This window comes from Apostichopus japonicus, chromosome 5 (assembly GCF_037975245.1).
Source record: "Apostichopus japonicus isolate 1M-3 chromosome 5, ASM3797524v1, whole genome shotgun sequence".
NCBI lineage: Eukaryota > Metazoa > Echinodermata > Holothuroidea > Aspidochirotida > Stichopodidae > Apostichopus > Apostichopus japonicus.
In genome coordinates, this window is record NC_092565.1 from 4,283,221 (window position 1) to 4,303,830 (window position 20,610).

The following is a 20,610-nucleotide window of genomic DNA, read 5'->3' on the forward strand; positions in this document are numbered from 1 at the left end:
CATCTAGTTGTGTACGTCTCATCTATTTATTTACAAAACTCATTTTTTGTACAAACATTTATTTTACATATTTCCAGTACAGTGAAATAGATTTGACATTTTCTTCAAACTATTTTTGTGTCATGAACAAGTCACTTTAAAAGTCTTGTCCCATTATGACAATTGTTGGTGACAATTATTTTAGTTTTCAGAAGTAGGCTTAATAAATTGTCTTAACATCCTGTAGTGGAGATGGTTTCAATATGATGTTCAGCCTCGTTAGCAGTTATATTCTGTTTACCTTTTACCTCTCTCACATGACATACTGAAGAATAAATTTCAACAAAGCTGGAAGTTTAAGGTACTTAGAACCAAAGATTGAAAATATATTACGCAAAATTACAAAAGAAATGTTTATTATATTAACTTAAATTATTTGGCACATAGAGTAAGACTAGCAGTACTTATTCATTTGTTTATATGGAATCTCTGAAACGTTGAAAATGATTCTCTTTAAGCATTTTATTTTACTGCGAACATTTTCATGTCTTTCAGTAAATATTCAACAACAACAAAATGTGTACCAAAATATGTCATAATATCGTCTAAAACAGAACGAAACGATTGGCTATGATCCCCCAGCAAATACAAAACGTTATCATAACATTTTTAAAAGAGCCTCTAAAATATGTTTTTATAACGTTAAATGTGGTGTTATAAAAACGTCGGCATAACGTTTTTATGGGATATTTATGTTATATTAATGTTATTTTAATGTTTTAATGAAAAATGTTTTGAAATAATAGCCTGAAAACGTTTTCGTGACATATTTATTACACCACAAATAACATTATCAAAACAAAAAACGAAACGTTTTAATAACGTTTTAAAAACGTTTTTGTGTTTGCTGGGTGATATAACCTACACCTCTTCCCTCTCAACCCCCTCACCAATTACTTCACCAATCGCATCTGCGCCCCTACCTCCCCCACGCACACCCACCCCCACCCCATTTACACTACCGTCTCAAAAAGAAGTCAGTATACCGTTTATAGCTCCATGGGTATACCAACTACCTAAAGAATCCTGTCAGATGGTGGTTTTCATAGCCAAAGATGTGTTGTTTATTTATAGAATTAGAGGGCGATATATCTTATTATTGTTCAGAGCCCACTGGCGTCGATGCCGATTTATAGAATCGCTTTGTGCAAGTATAGGGAGATATTTCTAATACCCAGTCCATGGACTAAATCATCAATGCTGCTCTCAAATATGATAGACAGTGCAATAATGGCCTGCAGTCTCCTAGAATACTTCCTCATTTAGACAGTTAATCGACACTCCTCGATATCCGGGGAATAACTTGGAAAGTCAAAACCTTTATACGATAAAGCTGTCAAAATTTCCAACAATTGTATAGAGTACTACATATTTGGGTACAATACTGATAACCTTTAACCTCTAGTATAAATAGCTACATAAAAGCTGTCCCACCTATATGTGCAGTCTCCAGTTCATATTTGTCTCGTTTTTATAGGCCGTACTCGAAAAACGAGTATAGTTTAAGTCACAGCAGAGGCTCACAAAATGCTATAAAAATGTTTAAAATCGTCACAACTTAATAATCAAACTAAACAATTATTTTTACAGTTACGGCAAAAGTATTTCCCCCTAAGTTAGCGCTTCCGTTGTCTCACAGAAACTCTCCCGAGTCCCTTGGAATAATACGTGGAGGGTCAGATCCTTACATAAAGTATATACTTTTGAAAAGTTAGAGCAGTTTTAAAGCAGACTTAAGTCTGGAGACTTGTAAATCCTCTATGATCTTTAAGTCATGATATAGACAGTAAACATATATATAAAATTTTGTAACAAGAAGAAAATACAATAGGATAAACATTAAACACAGCCATTGTGACGTCATCAATTGCTACCAAAAATTGATCACTGTTTCGAAATATCCTGTTCGTCAGAATCATCGATACTGTCTATTGGTTTGTTTAGTGTCACGTCAGAGGTCGCTAAGTTCCTCTTTCTTTTGATTTCGTCAGGAGTTATCCTGCGTCTCTGACTAAGGCCTAGTTTTTTCCTAATTTCGTCCCTTCTAGATCGGTAGTCAGCAAGTTTTGCCTGGTTCTTCTCGTGACTTTCCTTCCGCCATTTGATTCGACGGTTTTGAAACCAAACTTTGACCTGAAATGAGATAATTAGAAACAAAATGGAATTGATACTCTTTTATGTATTATTAATTTTTTTTATAGAAGACTTAAATGTCAACCTAGCAATCTCTTCAACCAGAGATGATACTCAGACTTTTACCAGAACTGGTAATACGAAACAAAGCATACATTGTTCTGTATGAATTATATGCAGAACCACACCCCAACCGCCACATGCTCCCCCCCCCCCCCTCACCTCTCTAAAAATAGCAGTTGCATTCGAGAACCAGAGGCACATGTCACTCTGATGTATAAGAGTTCAAGTCAGAAAATGATCTCAAACCTCAACGACAAAAGTAATCTTCTATGTATTCCGTACCAGCCACTCCAGTTTAGAAAGGGTTCTTCTTCAACAATTCCTTACCATTTTTTTAGTTTCTAACATAGGACCTTTTTTAACTAACAAAATTGCCCTTTCTGGTAAAAACAAACAACAGAGTATACCTTCTAATTACAAATGTAGAGGAAGTGTTACCTTACTTTTCATTAATTAAAAGAAGACAACCGTTCTAATTTATGGACTGGGGAAATATTTCAGGTCTTTCACAAAACTGGGGTAGCATATATACCCATGTGCTCCCTCACCCGGTTTCACCTCCCCCCCCCATCCCCGAATAGAAGGGTGAATTGCGCTAACAGTTCTGCCTTATTATGGTAATCCCCTGGACTAACCTGTGCCTCTGATAGTTGTAGCTCGGATGCCAGAACAAGCCTCTCTGTTCCAACCATGTACTGCTGTTCCTCAAATACCTTCTCCAATCGCTGTAGCTGTTCACTCGTAAAAATAGTTCGGACTCTTTTAGATTTTTCATGTACTGCTGCTGGGTTTAAACTCCAGGCTTCCATGTGTTGAGGTTGATCTGGATCTGAAAATATAGTTAATAACAAACAGTAAGTGCACAAATTATGTCACGTGGCTTGGAATACAAACTGAAGTCGCCCCATCTCTCTCATTTACGGAATATCATGCCGACGGTCAACGACTGGTTCTTCCTAAAATATTTCCTCTTCTCGTAGGAACCCCACGCCTCATGATACTCCCCCCCCCCCCCGTTTCCTTCGCCTCTTAGGTAATTAATATGTTATAAGTAAGGGACAAAATAACATTTTCACATGCCGTACAGGTCTTCCCGGACCCCGTGATCAATAAGGTGGGGGGGGGGGGCGGAAAATGCGGAGGAACCAGGGAAAATACGAGGGATAAAGAAATAACGGATTTTCATTATATGTCTGAAGGATGAATGTGAAGAGGACAAAAAGCCGGAACGAGGTGACAAAAATGTTCCCGAAACCCGAACTGGATCTCGATTCCAGTGAGCCACGTCACAATCCTACCCCTTCACGCACACACCCACCTTTGTCCTTGAAAGTAGGTTTCCATCGATGTATTACAAAAATTGTATGCCGATTACCATGGCAACGGTTAATCCTGAATTTAGGCCTACTACCACGAGCGTCAATCATGGGGTGGGGGCAGGGGTACACTGAATTGTGGGGGCACAAAATCATATTAATCCCTTACCCGGGTTTAGTGACTGACTCGTGTAGGCGCTACGCCTGTCAGGTTCATAATGACTCGTGTATCTCAAACATTTTGCTATGAGATTATAGTGGTTATTAATATTTCATTTATGTTGGAAGATTCAAGTAACGAGAGACAAAGTGAATGTGTTAAGATACCAAACATGGCTTTTAAAATGTACTTTTGATACCATATGTGTGCACGATGTTGTTGACATCTGAATAACACAGACGATTTTATTCTTGTGTGCAAAGTTTAAGAGTGTTTCCGTTTTTTTTTTTTTTTGTTCAAGTTGCAATTTTATTAATCATGATAAAGGGCAGGCCTATAACTTACATCTTAATTTAACTCCAAAAACTTGTCAGATGTGACTTTCGTTAAATATATTGATGACGGACATATCAATTCAGGGAACAAACAGAAGCAAACTTGAAGATTTGTAGATGTGATCCCCCCTGGACCCCGTCGGGGCCTTGCCTTTGGAACCCACCTCGTAAAGGCTTTGCGCCAAGGCTCTCGTCGCTCACAGTCATTCAGTGTTCAGTCATGTATGTCCCCCATACTTTTCAATTGGGATTGAAAATTTGACGCCCCTGCCTATACTAGAGATTTTTTATTTTATTTTATCCTTTTCCACAATTATGAAACTTGACTTACGCCATTCATCGCTTGTTGTTTCAATGATGAAACAACAACACCCGTTCTCCTGTATACTATACAGCTTCACTGAGTTATGAAAATATATAGTTACGCTTTTAATTGTTGCATAGAATTGATACGTTTAAAGATAAACAACATCGCCTGTCTGTAAATGCTCTCTTCAAGTCAAATCATGCATCCGTCATTTGTAGTGTCATGCCACCCATGGGACTCCCAATAACAGAAGCAGTATACTAACGATCGATAGAGAAAACAACACCATTCCCGTATTTCATTTTCGATTTCCTTTCAAATCTATTAAAATCAATTTGTAATCTATGCTCTAATCAAAGAACACCTTTACACACAAAAAAAGTATTGTTTCACATTATATTGCAGAAGCCGTCTTTTCTAAATGTTCTACTTTCATGAGTCATGATACGCGCATGTATTCTGTTTTTGGCAAGCGTTGATGCATACACATTCTGACACTGTTCAAGAGCTATTGTGAACAGATATATAGCCTAGGCTCGATATTTAGTGCACAATTATGTATAGGTGCCTATTCCTTAAGCCCTTTTTTCACCGATTGCAAATATTACTGTTAACCACGCGGCGTAATAATGCGCATTGATTTTGTCGAGTGATAGGTAAACCGTATTACGTCGGCTCAAAACCTTTCATTTAAAAAAAAAGAACCTTGTCAACTGTTTTGACCGTTTTGTGCTAATTACTTTGTCTCGCGCGTTGAAAATCCCACATGCTGAGAGTTAGTACTCACAAACCATAAAGCCAACGTGCTCTGCGCTAATAGTGAATAGGAACAAAATGTTTGGGTATCGTCCTTTTAATAAGCTCTCTCATAATACTGGCTGCAGTCTGATTGGTCAACAAATAACATAACCGTACGATGTATAGCTTTTTGTTTTCTAACTGTTGCTTTTAAAATTAATTTCTGTGACAATATTGGAAGTTAAACGAAAATCAATATATGATTATTGTGACGTGAAGCTATGATACCGATTTAAAGGTTAGTTCGAATTACATGTCAACAAGATCTCGGGTGGTTTTTCTCTTATCGATGCCGCGGCAAAGAATCTGTTCAGCCTACCTCCCGAAATTCACTGATCTGGAAAGCAAAATAACAGCCCAGGATATTTTAATATAAATAACCACACATATGTTACAGCAAGGAGTTACAGTAACCGTAATAAATTTAGGCCACCGGAAGAAGAAAAATGTAAAAAAAAGTTGAAATAAGTTGAAACTATTAGACCCTTGTAATTCCAGTCCAACGCTTTCTATAACCCTATTGATTTTTGTTCTAGTAGTCGCCAACGGACTTATTAGTTTTAACAAAGTTATAAGTCCAATCTCGACATTATGGCGCAAATTTTTGTTTTAATTAGGCTATGAGGTATAATCTGGTGAAAGTATATATATATATATAATATTATAATTAATAAAGACACGAAAATATAAGAATGACGTCCGAAAATTTGTATCCATGAAAATACAAGAACGTTAATCGTATAATTCACTAGTTGTTGATGAAATTCCAGTGTGAATCGGTATAAAACTTTATTTTGCTTTAAAGAGAATGTTAGCCATCAGCATGAGTTCATAGGGCGAAATGTGAAAATCTTTCTGGGATTTCTAGAATTTTAATTCTAGCAAAAGAAACGCCAAATAAAACCCTTTCCACTGCTCCTCTCTTCCAATGCTTTGGGGGGGGGGGGGGGTGGGGGTAGTAAATTCTTTTATGGTTCTAAAGCAAATTTCTAACTTCCACTAACTGAAGAAATACCGTTTGAGAAGATAATAGTTCCTATTTGACATATAGTAAGTTGATAAGTGGATGCTGATTATTCTTTTATACGATAGGCCTACCCTATTAACTAACTAACTAACACACTCGATAGTCTTTATATCATACTCTGTAATGAACTGCAGGCCTAACTATTACAAAACAAAGTCACGTCAAAATAGATTGTTATGACGTCATTAGCAGACCCATATACTCCGTCTGAGCTTTTAGCTTTTCTCTTAGAGAAAGAAACTGAACGATTACCAGAAGCTGCCGGGAAACTGAATTAAACAATAAAGATAATGATAATGTTAACAAAAGGCAAACACCCCTCTAAGTGTACCTTCCTCACACTTGAGGACTTCACACCTGTCTTTTGTGACGTATAAGGTCTATAGGTGCTGAGCCTGTCAATAATAGGAAGCAGTCTGTCAATGACCAGGGGTTGGTGTTGGTCTCTTAATAGTCTGAATAGGGGGGTATTGAGTATTGTAACCGAGCTAAGCCCAAATAAATCGAAGTTTGTGTTTAGTTTCCGTGCTAATTGATAGCTGTAATGACACCCCACCTGAAATACCTTTCTCCTTCAAAAGAGGAAAGGTCCCCACCTGTATTTCTCATTCTATCTTACTCCCTCAATAACAGGTTAGGGTCTTAAACAAAAATCTCCAAGAATCAGCGGAAAGTGGTTCGACTATTTACTTGAAGTGCTTTTCTCACCCACTTCAGTCTAATTGAAATTAAACATCTTATCGATGCCTGGAGAAGGAGAAATAGACAGAAGCTTAGCAGAGATGTTCTTTTGAAAACCATTTGAAGAAAGGATTAAAACTAATCTCTTTTGATATTTCGTTAGGGGGTGAAAACCGGTCCCTACAAGACGAGAAGTAGGGTTATTAGTAATAGGCCATCCTCGGGTTATTATTTACTTCCTAATTGTGGAATAATGGGCAAGGTTTAACGAGAGAACTTAATCATGTACTTTGTATGCACACCTGTTTGGCACTATGTTATACAGCTAGATTCTTGAATGCGTACCTGAGATAAATCGCAATTTGCAGCATGACCCCCGTTTTATTGTGTGCGTATAAACAACTGTAGCCTGAATTAATATAGTGTGAAGCGGGAGAAGAGCTGATGGGAGGAGAGGGGAGGTGAAGGAGGTCTTGAGAAACCATAAGTGGTATATACTTCCACACATTTTTCATAATATAAAAACGTGTAATATTCAAGAAATTACGTTATTATTATTGCTGCAGATATGTTTGTATTTTTGTATTTTTTTTTATACAAGAAACTTTTGAATTTAGGTGAAAAAAAAAGTTAGACCGAGAGTGCTAAAAGGTACATAGAGGTTCCTTTTGGCACCAAATAGAGGGACAGTGGAGCCGGGAAGGGAGAGGGGTGGGAGGTTGTGCAAAACGTCAAAAGTGTCCCTTTCATAATCTTATAATGAAAAGTACGATACCCTTTACCATTTTGGAAAATGTAAAAACATTTTACTGAAAATGTGCCGTTTTGTTGGGAAAAACATCAATTTTAATACTGAAATTTTTGGTACAGAAAGCACAGAGTGTCCATTTTGTTGGCAGCTTGAATCCTTCAATTCAAATCAAAGTCACATGTCCCACCGTCCTTCGAATATTGAGCAAGATGTGGTCTCAAAGATTGATTGCTACCCCTCCCACACCCCTCCTACCCCTCCACTCCATAACGATGGGTCATACAACAGTATGGAGTACCTACCTTTGACGTCATCGCGTGATGGTCTTACATTCAGGCCGTAACTTCTCATCATCTCATCTTTAAACCGAGGAGCATCATGGGCCGCTCCATGAACAGGATAGCCCGTACCATCTGTTGCCTGACCGTGCACGTCCTTAATGAAGTTGAAGTTAGCAAACGGCCTCGTTCCGTGGGCTCGATCGACCAGTCCAGCTGTAAACGGCATGGCACGACATCGCTGTGGTTGAGAATGTTTCTTGTTAGCTTCAAACTTGTCATCTGAGAGGATAGCCTCGATTGAGAACGATTTCACCTTTTGTGATTTTGCTGAATTTTTGAGGGATGATTTTCTGCCATGATGACGTATATCTGATGTCCTCCATGCGACTCTCTGAGACGGGTTGTACCCCGGAAGACAGACCGAGGAACGATAGGCGGGACATGGGTATGGTGAGACAGGGGCATATATGGCAGCAGGGGTAGATGGTAACACCATACAGAGGTAGTCGGGACTGGCAAACATCCTGTTACTCTATTGGTAGTAACGATCAGACCTACACACCAAATTGAAAAAGAGAAATTGAATATTTAAAATGAATCAAAACTTAAAGGTCAACAGTTTAGCCCTCGAATATGCTAGGAAATCAAATAACGGTCACTCATGCTGAAACTTCAAAAGGCATCAAGGCATTCTTTCTCACTGAGGCATTTTATTGCATATCTTGAACACTTTAATGTTTACATGAATAACTAGAAGAGTCAAAATCCCCCCGCCCCTTGAAATGAAATACATTTAATAAATATATATTTTTTTTTGGTATATCTGGTAAATTTGTCCAATTATGTTCCAATAAAAGCAAACTTTGGCAAAATATTCTGTTCTCACGTTGGTGTTTGTTATCTTTAACATGAAAATTCCATCATTAATATATACCCAAAGGAAAATTTTCCGTTTAAAGCTAAAAAGTGCAATCTATTTGTATATATATATTTGTATATCTACTTGTACAACTCTTTACAAATGATACATTCAGTTTATTTTCTAACACAAATCACAAAATAAATGAACAAAGTGATATAAATCTTACGTTTATCTGTTCGCGTTATCAACCAAAAAAGTACTTTAATTTGAAAATGAGCCCGGATGTGTAAAAAAAAAAGTTTTTAACATTGAATCCGAAATGTCTGATATCTGGCATTGTGTAGTTTTAGTGGAATTCGTATTCCGATAACTGAAATTTAATTTGAGATATCTGAATTAGAAATCCAGATATCTAACTGATACTTTCATATATCGGAAATAAACATTGAGATGTATCGAATTCAATTTCAGATATTTGAAATTGTAACCAACAAAAATAAATATATGTATAGACAAACAACGGAAAACCGAGTGGGAAATTATAAAACAATTGAAACTGAGAACAAAGAAATTTAATTAAAATTAAGGATATCTGAAAGTAATTTGAGGTATCTCAAATTCCGGATTACATGTTAGAAACGGCTATCTGTCATACGGATTCACGATACCGTAATATATTATATAATAAAAGTTGATAGCTTAAAACTTTACATGAAGAGTGCGTATGACGATAGCTCGCATAATAACAGGCTATAAGTTTCTATTGCGATACATGTAGGTCAAGCGTGCATTGTTCTATTTATAAAACAAGACAGTTTCCCTGTACTATAAATTGTATATATTAACTTGCCGTTATCTTAAAGCCAAGTTAAACATTAAATATTTATTAATAAACTAAGAAGGAAAGAGAGATAGACAGATAGAAAATTCAAAGGAATGAACTATGAAAGAAATTTTCTCAATATTGAGGGGAAAAACCGGGAATATAAGCTGTTAAATTTGCTTATCATTTTGATAATGAAAGACTTCCATAGCTGATGTATTTTTTATTAAAGCAACTTTATAAGGACCAAAATATATTAAATAATGAATTTTAAATTAACCTTCAATTAACGAAAAGTGCTCTTAATTGCAATCTTAATATTTTAGTTATACTCAGTAGGTTTTGGTAAATTGCCAACCAACTAGATGCTTTAAATGAACGCAGATGAAATAATAAATGTTATCAAAGAAATTGTAATATTATTACATTCTTATATTCTTATATTAGCCAAAATAGGATCCAGCAGTTACAATATTTAATCTGATAGAAAAGTTGTTAACAATTAAAAAAAAAGGGTCAAAATCAACGATAATATCTATAAAAATCAATACTAAACGTCACATAAAAAAATACAAAATTAAGATAGGTCTAATCCTCATAATATTTTTTTATGAAGTAGCAAAAACTCACCTTTTCTTGATTGTGATATTCTGCAGGGCTGTGATAACTAATTTCTAATTTCACGCTGGTATTCTCCGATGTGTATGTAGGCCTATGACTGAAAAGCTGTTTGTACTTCTCAAACTTCGGCTAATTCGGATTTGGACCACTTTGGTTGTCTGACACTTTAGCTTATAGGTTTAGATTTTAAAATGAGAAATTCCCTTTGGTCTTTATCCCTTCATTAATTATCTACCACTTGAGTAAATGGCAACTGTTTTGCTTTATAGAGTTACACGAGCAACTTCTCACGGTATCTGTCAATTTCAAGCTTGGCCTAATGCATATTCATACCGATTCAACCAATACCAGTGTCGGTCACGCTTCATGAATATTAACGACACTTGAGCAAACACTTGTTGATTGCAAACTTATTATGGTGTGTTTGTGGTTCGGGCTTCAACGAATTAATGTTTTGTAGCTTACCGTGAACTGGGATGTGCCTATTAACACATCCCTGTTATGGACAGTGGGTTAGCCACAGTAAGATCGGAAAAGGGCTTTTATACTTTTACTTAAAAATAAAGTCGGATGTAATCTCCAAAAAAAGCATTTGTATTTGAACTGGATCTCTCGAGTCAGATTTTAACTTATTGTTGTTATTGAAGAGAAAATGTTAAAACAAAAACTTTGATGTATAACTTAGTAACTTAGCGAGCGCTGTGAGCATTTTTCGTTTCCCTATTATATTTGTCAGGGAGCAAAATTGACTCTCACATTAAAACAGTTAGCTGATAACAACAAAATCAATGACGTCATTGCGGTTGATGATTTGCAAAAGCACCGTGGTTTCTCTTTATGTTTTTTCATAAACATGTGTTTTATAAAATGTATTTGCTGGAGAGGAAGAAAATCAGAATGTGCATTGCTTTCATGTTAAACAAATAAAATAATCAGATATTGCAACAACAATAACAATAACAACAACAATAAACATCAGCACAAAATAAACCTATGGTCTCTTTTGAAGTCACAATGGGTTATCTTTGCTGTTAGATATAGGCAATGCATCGTTCGAAACTATCAACAAAGAACGTTTTCTTGGAGGTTGGAGTGTCGAGAATAAAATAAGTTTAATGCTCAACGAGGGACGATGCTCTGCAGAGCGGTTTGATCACAGTTTAAGAATTTTGACCAAAGGTGACCATGATCTAGCATATTTGGACCAATGCAGCGTATGGTAGCTTTTTGGCAAGTGTTCATATCATCTTTCTGACATTATTTTCTCATCTGCAGGTGGAAGTGCATTATATTGAGTAACGGTCACATGAGGAACCGCCACTCTATTGAGTAACGTTCATTACATGGAAATACATTTAGCTCCAGTTAGTGTGTAAGAGACTGCATGCAGCAGCCTCAACAACTTCTTCCAAAGGGTTTGAAAATCCAGCCAGCCAGAATCAGCTAAACGAAAAAGAAGAAAACAAACGATGTTGTTGCGGTTTGCCCGAGAATGAAAGAAGCTTATTGCTTGAAAGAGGATGGTTTAGAGACTTGATCATTAATTATCATCATTTTCTTCACTATTTTGTATGGGTAACACCGTACATATTTTACTTGAGCCATGTACTCTGCAATTACAGTGCTTGGCATGTTTATTGCGTTAACTGAAATAAATCAATAACAACACGAGGACTCTCTGCTCTTGGCAAAACAAAGTTTGTAGCGTATACAATGCCACGTGCATGGGCATACCATTGAACCCTGTATTTTAGAGTACACTTTTTTTAAATTTTATGTTGTCTTGAATTGAAATGTCCCTTATTTTTCTAACGATGTCCAGTTTTGACATTTTAGATGTCCCTCTAATGCCAACCGGCGTCGCTACCAACGCGCTGGATGCATGGAAGGTTGCTCGAATGAAGTACTTCTGTGTACATTCACGTGCACCAGCTTCCAGCCTAAGCTATAGACCTTTATATGTCCAGTCATTCAGAATGGAGGCTTTATACTTTCTTGTATTGTGTCTTATATAAGGTGATCGATAATTATATGTACATGATGGTGATATTAATTATATGGAATTATATCAGAGTAACCCAATATGCCTATAGCCAGCAGATATTATTTTTACATCTCCCAAAAATCTGCTCTGACTCAACATCATCATTTTATCATTTCATATCATTTTAATCAGTTTCCTCGGGCAGTTTCAAGTTTTCGGACTCAGCACAACGAAATGCACCTTTCTTGTCAATATCTAAAATAACAACTTCAGGGTGGTATCCAAAAATTACACAATTAAAGTAGTATGTCCTAACACAAAGAGGTTGAAAATGTAGATAATTATTAATTACATTAGGCTGTTGTCTGACGTTAACACCCAACTGCTTACTTATGAGCCCTGTATAATGCCCTAATGCAAAAGAACGCCAATGCCCTCTCTCCTACCGATCAAATTATATCTAACGCAATCAAACAATAATTGTCGTTGAAATTATGAACAACTTCATTATGTTCCTGATGTCTAAATCGAAGTGGAAAATATGGAGACACCTTGCAGTAAACTCCGTCCATTAAGCAGGCCGTCAGATGTTAGAAGCGTCGCCTTGAATTATGACTTGGTGACTTGTGATAACTGATGTCTATGGCAAGCCATATGTGAAATAATTCGATAAACCGAGTTAATCGCCGTTAAACTCTGTTTTTCGATCGATAAACTGAGTTTATCGACTGGATAACCGTGTTTTTCGCGATAAACTCAGTTTATCGAGCGAAAAGCAGAGTTAACGGCGATAAACTCGGTTTATCGATTTATTGCACATGTGGCGTGCCATATCCAATTCGATAAACTCGGTTTATCGAACGATAAACTGAGTTTATCGATAAACTGAGTTTATCGATAAACTTAGTTTATCGAGCGAAAAACATAGTTCGCATTAGATAAACTCGGTTTATCGCCGATAATCTTAGTTTATTGAGGTAACCCTGCTTTTCGCTCGATAACTGAGTTTATCACGAAAAACACGGTTATCAATTCGATAAACTGAGTTTATCGATCGAAAAACAGAGTTTAACGGCGATAAACTCGGTTTATCCAATTATTGCACATATGGCTTGCCATAGATGTCCACAGGATGAGCAGTGTGTATCTGTTGGAACACATTGAAAAAGGATAACTCTGTATACTGTATGTAGCAGGACTTGGCAATGGGATGCTTTAAGGACGTTTGATGTAAGAGCACGTGGATGATATTATAATATCATTGGCTGGAAGATAAATTACTCTCATCGTCAAAGTCTATCTATTTTGTTCTTTCATGCAGATGTCTTCATGAACTCAAGATCTATTTTTGCTTGTAACATGCACAATTGGATGTTTCTTCATTGCTGTCGTATGTTACAAGGTATCTTCCGAGTGGTACAAAATAACATATGGTTATTGCGAAATATCGAACAATAAAGTTTGTATAACGGTTGCCAATATGCTGTTTTGAAAGGGTACACTATAAGAGGAATCCCAATATCAATTTGTGAACGCCACGATGAAGAATGGGACAGAGCTTTCGCTTACACCAAACGACTGAATTAATATCCCCGTGGTATAGAGGGGGCGATACCAAAATTCGTTTGTGGTGGGGGTGTTACTAAAACGAATGACAATTGCGTTACACATAACGAATGACAATATGTTGTACACACTAAAAAAATGCGTTGACTAAAACGAATGACAGTGAATGACAGCACAGACATTTGCTTCAACCGGATATCACAGTTCAGACTTCGTGGGTATCTAGATCTAGTAAAGTAAGGACAAGATAAAAACGCACCTTATAGTAAGCGAAATTGTAAGTCTGATATTAAAAAGTAAATTTAACGTCATTTTTCCGATATTAATTGTTACAAACTAACAATACTATAATCTTGAAACGGCTTCAGTTATCTTTCTATATATATCTACAGAGGTGAAAAGCACAGCACTCCACCGCATTCTCACACAAAATCTTTCCCTGTGGTTTCTATCCGTAAATTACACCAAACCCCTACAACCACGTACATGCGATTTTCCTCAAATCATTTTTGCGCAGAAAACCAATAACCGCATTTACTCCACTCCGTTAATCATTCTATCTCCACTCAATACTGTCCTTCGTTGTCATTCGCTGTCATTCGCTGTCATTCGCAAATGATAATTTACCCTGTACAAAGTCAATTGTCATTCGGTCATTCGCTGTCATTCGTTTTAGTTTGTCCCGTGGTGGGGGAAGGTAACGTTGTCACGTTCTATCAGGCGGGTTTGGACTCAGAATCGAAAGTCAACGTGGCTGTTGCATGAACTTGATATATCTTTTGAAAACTATTCGCGTACACAGTCAATAGGAGTTCCGGGCATAGACAAATTTACAAAACGGCTTTTGTGCAAGTTCAACGTTAAAATTAGACCCCTAGTAAGCGCTATAGAACCTCCTCATACTAGCATATAGTTGGCGCGATACGTAAAATACATACGGGTAGGCTTTGGAAAATGCCGTGCATATAAAAAAAGTGACGGTAAAGACTTATAAAGTGCTTAATGTGGTTCCGTAAAGGATTGACGATGTACGGACTATACCTGCGTTAGCTATGTAATTATGAACGATGATGGAAAACATATTATAACATGATACATAACATTAGTAATGCCGGATTAATTCCCACAAGTAGCCAACAGAGCCGTAGATAGAGATTCTCTAGCCACGGCTATAGTTGCCAAAGTAAAACAGCGACCTCTATTACGAAACTGGTTTTGCGCGATCTAATGTCATGAGGAATAATGACATAATGATGAGCTGTCTAGTCTACACCGGCGAATACATGTAAGTTGATGCCACAAAGATACTACAAATGTAGCCGGAATATTTTCCACACGCTTACAAAATTAAACAGCGAACTCTATTACGAACTGGTATTGCGCGATCTAATTTCAAGAGAAATGATGACATCATTTATGTAAATAATGATGAGCTGCCTACACCGGCGGCGAGATTTTTTTTCCCAGCGCGGTAAAGGCCATCATTTGCATACCTCGCTTCTCATTGGCTTTTGATGCTGAATTAGGAGGTTCTTGCTTACGCTATGCGTGTGTGTATGTACATGAACATACACGTGCACGCAGTGGATCGTGATTCGCATACACGTGCTGTATGAACTGGGGACTGTCTTGAGACAACTTTGTTTAAAAAATTGTTAAAATGTTTTTTCTTTGCTTTTGCGCGAACTTGTCTGTGTACATTTACATCCATAAGTTCGTAAAACAATACTGCGACCATGGACTGTGAGTGTACACGTCTCATTGTAGATGACTGTCCGTCTTTGAAGGTAATGATTACTTACTACTTAGGTTGATGATCCAAACCTGAAAAGCCAATAAATCGAATAAGTAAGTTTTGACAAGTGATGGTGGAACTTGCTGTACAGAGTACAGCGATGGCAATGTACGCAGATAAGTACCAGGCGCAAGTTGGTTGCTTCAAAACTGTTTAGAAACATTGGACAGCTTGACCGTTTCTGGTTGACTATTTACTTGAGATGCTTTTAAACTTTAAACTGATAGACTCTTAATTTTGAGCATAGACATGATTTGAATTTCAAAATTATGACCCTTTGAAACGGTTTATTATGACCCTTTGGCACCGTTTTCAGATAATATAATGCGAAAGATATAGGCCTAGTATTTAGTCATGCATGTTAGTATAGTACCACTGCCACTGTGGATTATAGTTATTGAACACAGAAATTGTCTTACGTTTATATTATAAGGTGATTCAGTTTTGTATCATCTTTAAACTGTTTCGGTTTGATTTAACTTCTTTAAACTTACAGCATCAGAATTGTGCGATACATAACCACAGACCCTCTACATCCGTGGCATAACACACTGAAAAATAAATTTAGTCTACTCAAACGCGTACCATTGTACATTCTGTTGCTAGACTGTTTTCCTTTTTATTTGAGTGTAGCAAAGTGGCCTTGTGAAATGTGGTATGTGACGAGCGATTCAGTGCATCAGCTGCTAGTTGATATTGTAATGAATCTTATGTATACGGAGCCCAGCCAATGAGAAGCGAGGTATGCAAATGATGGCCTTTACCGCGCTGGGAAAAAAAAATCTCGCACACCGGCGAATACATGTAAATTGAGGGCACAAAGATACTACAAATGTAGCCGAAATATTTTCCACACGTTTACAAAGGTAAACAGCGACCTCTATTACGAACTGGTATTGTGTGATCTAATTTCAAGAGAAATTATGACATCAATTATGTACATAATGATGAGCTGCCTACACCGGCGATTACATGTACGTTGAGGCCACAAAGATATTACAAATTTAGCCGGAAAATGGTCCACAAGCTGACAAAATTAAACAGCGACCTTAATTCTTAACTGTCTTGCACGATCTGTCATCATCTCAAGTGAATTTGTAAGTTGAATGATGGAACAGCTTGCACCGGGGATTTGGCACTGATGTGATGTAGCCTGGCATCAGGGGGAACGCCAGCTGTAAGATATCGGGGAATGGGTAAAAACCAATTTCGCATGGGGTTTCATTCCTACTTCTGTATTTAAATATTTTGCAAAGAAAGTATTGTTTTCCAAAAGGGAGAGGGTACAATTTACATTAACGGTGAAGCACTTAAATTCGGCAGAGGGGCTGTTAAAGAAGTTGTAATGGTGGTAGAGGAGAGACTGAACTGTAGATACATATGGTAACCCCTAGCAACCCTACACAGAGACTTTACAAGGTTGCTATATATTGCTCATTGGATGACGCATTACCATGTAAACTGCCAGAAGTATGCGTAGTTGGGCCCGTATAGTTATCATAATCAGGGTTTGCTTGTAAAAGATAAACCATTCAAAAACCGCATGAGTAAACAAAGTTTGCTAAACGGTCTAGCATTATGTTCTGAGTACCGTACTGTTTCTCTCGGACTGAAAGGTTAAAGAGCGACCCCTATTTAGCAACGCGAACTTCGATCTGAGTATACTGTACCGTACTTCTTGTCAACAATGCAACGTTGTGGTATGACAGGACTTGTAGATGGTGAAGAGATCGCGGTAAGCGTTGGGCCGGGGCAGGTGGAGGTGGAGGGGGGGGGGGGGAGGTTAGGAAGTAGGGGAGGCATAGGGGAAGGGAGACGGTTTCATGCTTGAGTATGCTTGAGTATGTTTCGGAAGTAATTTTCTAATTTCAGAAGACATTAATTAATTATTTAATTAATAAGTGATTTGTCTATATTGTCACGGCATGTATAGAGACACATGAAGCAAATCACAAAGATCTAACACAGACCAGACGAAACCACGGTCTAATTTGTTTGAATTCATTAGAATTCAATGATTTACGTATTCCAACATGAGTTTAATCCCACGGTCCAATTAAATATTTTATCCGTACGGATACATATGTTGTGGGGTGTAGGGGGTGCATGTCAATCATGGGGTACAGGGACGCAATGACAAATAATTGTAAAGTGGTCTGAAACGGATTACCTTTCTTTCGGAGGCTTGTTTTTCTCCACCCCCCCCCCTTCCCGCAGCGCACACCCAGCACTCATATCGATAAATTTTCATAATTATGTGTAATATTATCACGAAGATAACAGAATGACATATGAAAGGAATATTCTAGGTAGTTTTTAAGGTGATTGCTCAACATAAATCGTAGGGAAATTGTCCGCATCTTTAGGTATTAATAACCGCGTCCTCAAAGTAGTTTAGTCGAAGTTATGAATTCTTAAATGTTACTTTGTGTAGGCATCTGGCAACACTGAGCAGAGTGAATGATGTTATCATGGCACTTGAGCTGAAATATTTTGGTTTTCCTTAATAACATCATTCAATCATTTATCAAGAAAGGTATACTATAAAATATTTCTACCACAAGAAGAAATTACTTTCATTTTGATGAAATTATTACGTACAGAGTTTATTGACAGCTTATTGACAGCTAAACAAGAATTTCAAATCATGTATGACATTTCAAGGATAAATCAACGAGAACAAAATTGTGTTAGGAAAGAAGAGCCATTGAAGAACATTTACCATAACGGCACCCATGTTCCAAAAATAATCCACTTCTTGCAGAAAAGTAGGGTATATCTTGTGAAAGAGCGTTACATTCAACCAATCATATCACGAGTTATGGGCAAGATATTGAGATGGGAGGGGAGGGTGCGGGGGAGGGGGGGAGGGGTGAACGAACAGCGTAAAACGTGTTTCTCTTTAAGATAAGGGTATTATCTGCCACTGGTTAATCCCTTTAAACGTCTTCGCTTTTTTCTTCTTTGTTTTGGAAAAAGTTTCATTTTCATCATCGATAGAAGACACGAAGACACAGTGTGTACAAAGGTTAAACTGGAAGCAAGCAGGTGTGGTGTAGCAGATGTATACATGAAAAACAAAATGTTATGTTTTTTTGTGTGAGAACTCTCTATAGTGTTGTTTCGGGTGACCTTGGGTTATGTGTCGTATAGGGTTCCAACTTCAAGCTAATTTTATGAAATAAGACTTGAATGCCGATGTTTTGTATTTAAATTGAAATGCATCTAGTTTTGATGTGTCTATCCAGTTTTTCATGTCACAAATTAGATGCAAATTTTGCCAACCCCCCCCCCACCCACCTCCTCAAAAAAGCTTTTCAATATGCATCTATGACGTCACACCTGTTTGCATCAAGTTGAGTATTGGCAGGCTTCTACAGCGCCATGTCATCACAGAATTTGGGTATCTCGAGAATTTGACATGGGCAGTCCTCACTTTAAAATGTCGAAATAAGTTCGCCTCTATATATTTTTTTTTATCATGAATCATGTAACTTCCACACAAGGCTATACGCAAATCCTAAATGTCGTTATTTCTACTCCATAAACTCTAAATTAAAAGAGACTTTGATTTATAATAAAAGAAGACAGTGTGTTATTTTTTCTTGAAAACGGTTTAAGAATAAAGGAAGTAAGACTAGAAATGAGGAAAAATGTCACTAAATGACCTAAGCTTTATGCAGCAACTTGTTCCATTAGTTGTTATTCTTTATCCTGCCGTGTCGTTACCAAGACAGAACATCTCTCTCTCTCTCCACTTCTCTCTCCCTTATAACGCTGACATCTGAAGTAAAAAAAAATAATAACCACCTCCTCCTCTCTCTCTCTTATTAATATACATAGAAACACAAGGCGAGACATAATTCCAGCTCGCGACTGCAGATTCTTCGTTCAATAACAACCACGCTCGTATATTTGCTACAATAAATTGCATTGAAATTACAAGGAGAAGAGAACAGAGAGAGAGTGAGTGAAACAGAGAGAGAAAAAGAGAAAGAAAAACTCAGCTGGGAGTTTAATTAAGCATGTACTGGCGAGTAGAGAGAAGGCTATGCATGTTTACTTCTTATGAACACCTGTGCGGCGAAGGCCGCGGTAGGTCTGTCACGAACAAAGAACAGAACAAAGAGAAACGGCTGATACTGCTGCATATATATATAGATGTTATATGAACTACTGTCTGTCTGTTATTATATAGTAATATATTTCTCTACACTTGGGAAGGTATACAGTGTTGATTTAATGAATTGGCGTTCCATAAAGTTGATTTTAACTGCATTCACGGGTATTGTTCAAGTCGTTAACTAGTTATTATCAGTATTTTCTTTATAGCCTATATGTAGAAAGTGATAATTAATTTGGTAAATATTGGCAAGTAAATATTTGACATTTGGAAATTGGAGGACAATATTGAAGACGATGGATTGTTTAAATTGATCATGCATTTAACGAAGCTTTATATACGATTGTGTGTGTGATATATATAGATATATAAGTCCACGTTATGAGCGTTACGTCAGACGTTGTGTGCGCTGAATTGTATGGTAAGCGTGCGCCGATTGGGGCCAAAAATATACGATGAGGCTTGGATTTTCACAAGATACTGATTTGACAGTTATCCAAATTTTATGATCGTTTAACTGTTCAACCACCGCTTTGTGATTCCACTAAGATATGTCTCATAGGAGGATAGTCCCTAGAGTGGTGTGCGGGGAATTAGTGGACAATAAGCCACACATTTTAGGGGGAAAGTATATACTTTTTAGGGGGAATAATACTCGCTGTGATAAACATTTTCCATTGTTTTTATTATTTTGGCCTATAGCCCATGTACAGGACACGACGTACTGTGAAAAACGTCCATACGTTGCCTTAGCATTTTTTCATCTCTCCACTTAGCCAAAACATAGATAATTTCAATATGAATTATTCTATTAAATCAAAATTATTTAAAAAAAAAAAATAAAAGAATTTTGAAGGTTCTTTCCAACCAGTAAATTATACTAAGTTTTAGACAACAGTGTTCATGACTTGAGTTATGGTATTCAAGTAAAACTGTCTCTGACGA

The 20,610-nt window shown here is 37.1% G+C and overlaps 1 protein-coding gene across 1 annotated transcript; it reads right to left on the minus strand.

Moving 5' to 3' along the window:
* Positions 1-1,006: 1,006 nt before the first annotated feature.
* LOC139968186 (uncharacterized) lies at positions 1,007-10,388 on the minus strand. Its single transcript, XM_071972578.1, has 4 exons — positions 10,207-10,388; positions 7,913-8,445; positions 2,871-3,064; positions 1,007-2,172 (listed from the first exon to the last, which is right to left on the minus strand). The coding sequence occupies exons 2-4, from the start codon at positions 8,412-8,414 to the stop codon at positions 1,924-1,926; spliced, it is 945 nt and encodes a 314-aa protein (XP_071828679.1). The 5' UTR covers positions 8,415-8,445; positions 10,207-10,388; the 3' UTR covers positions 1,007-1,923.
* Between the last annotated feature and the right edge of the window lie 10,222 nt (positions 10,389-20,610).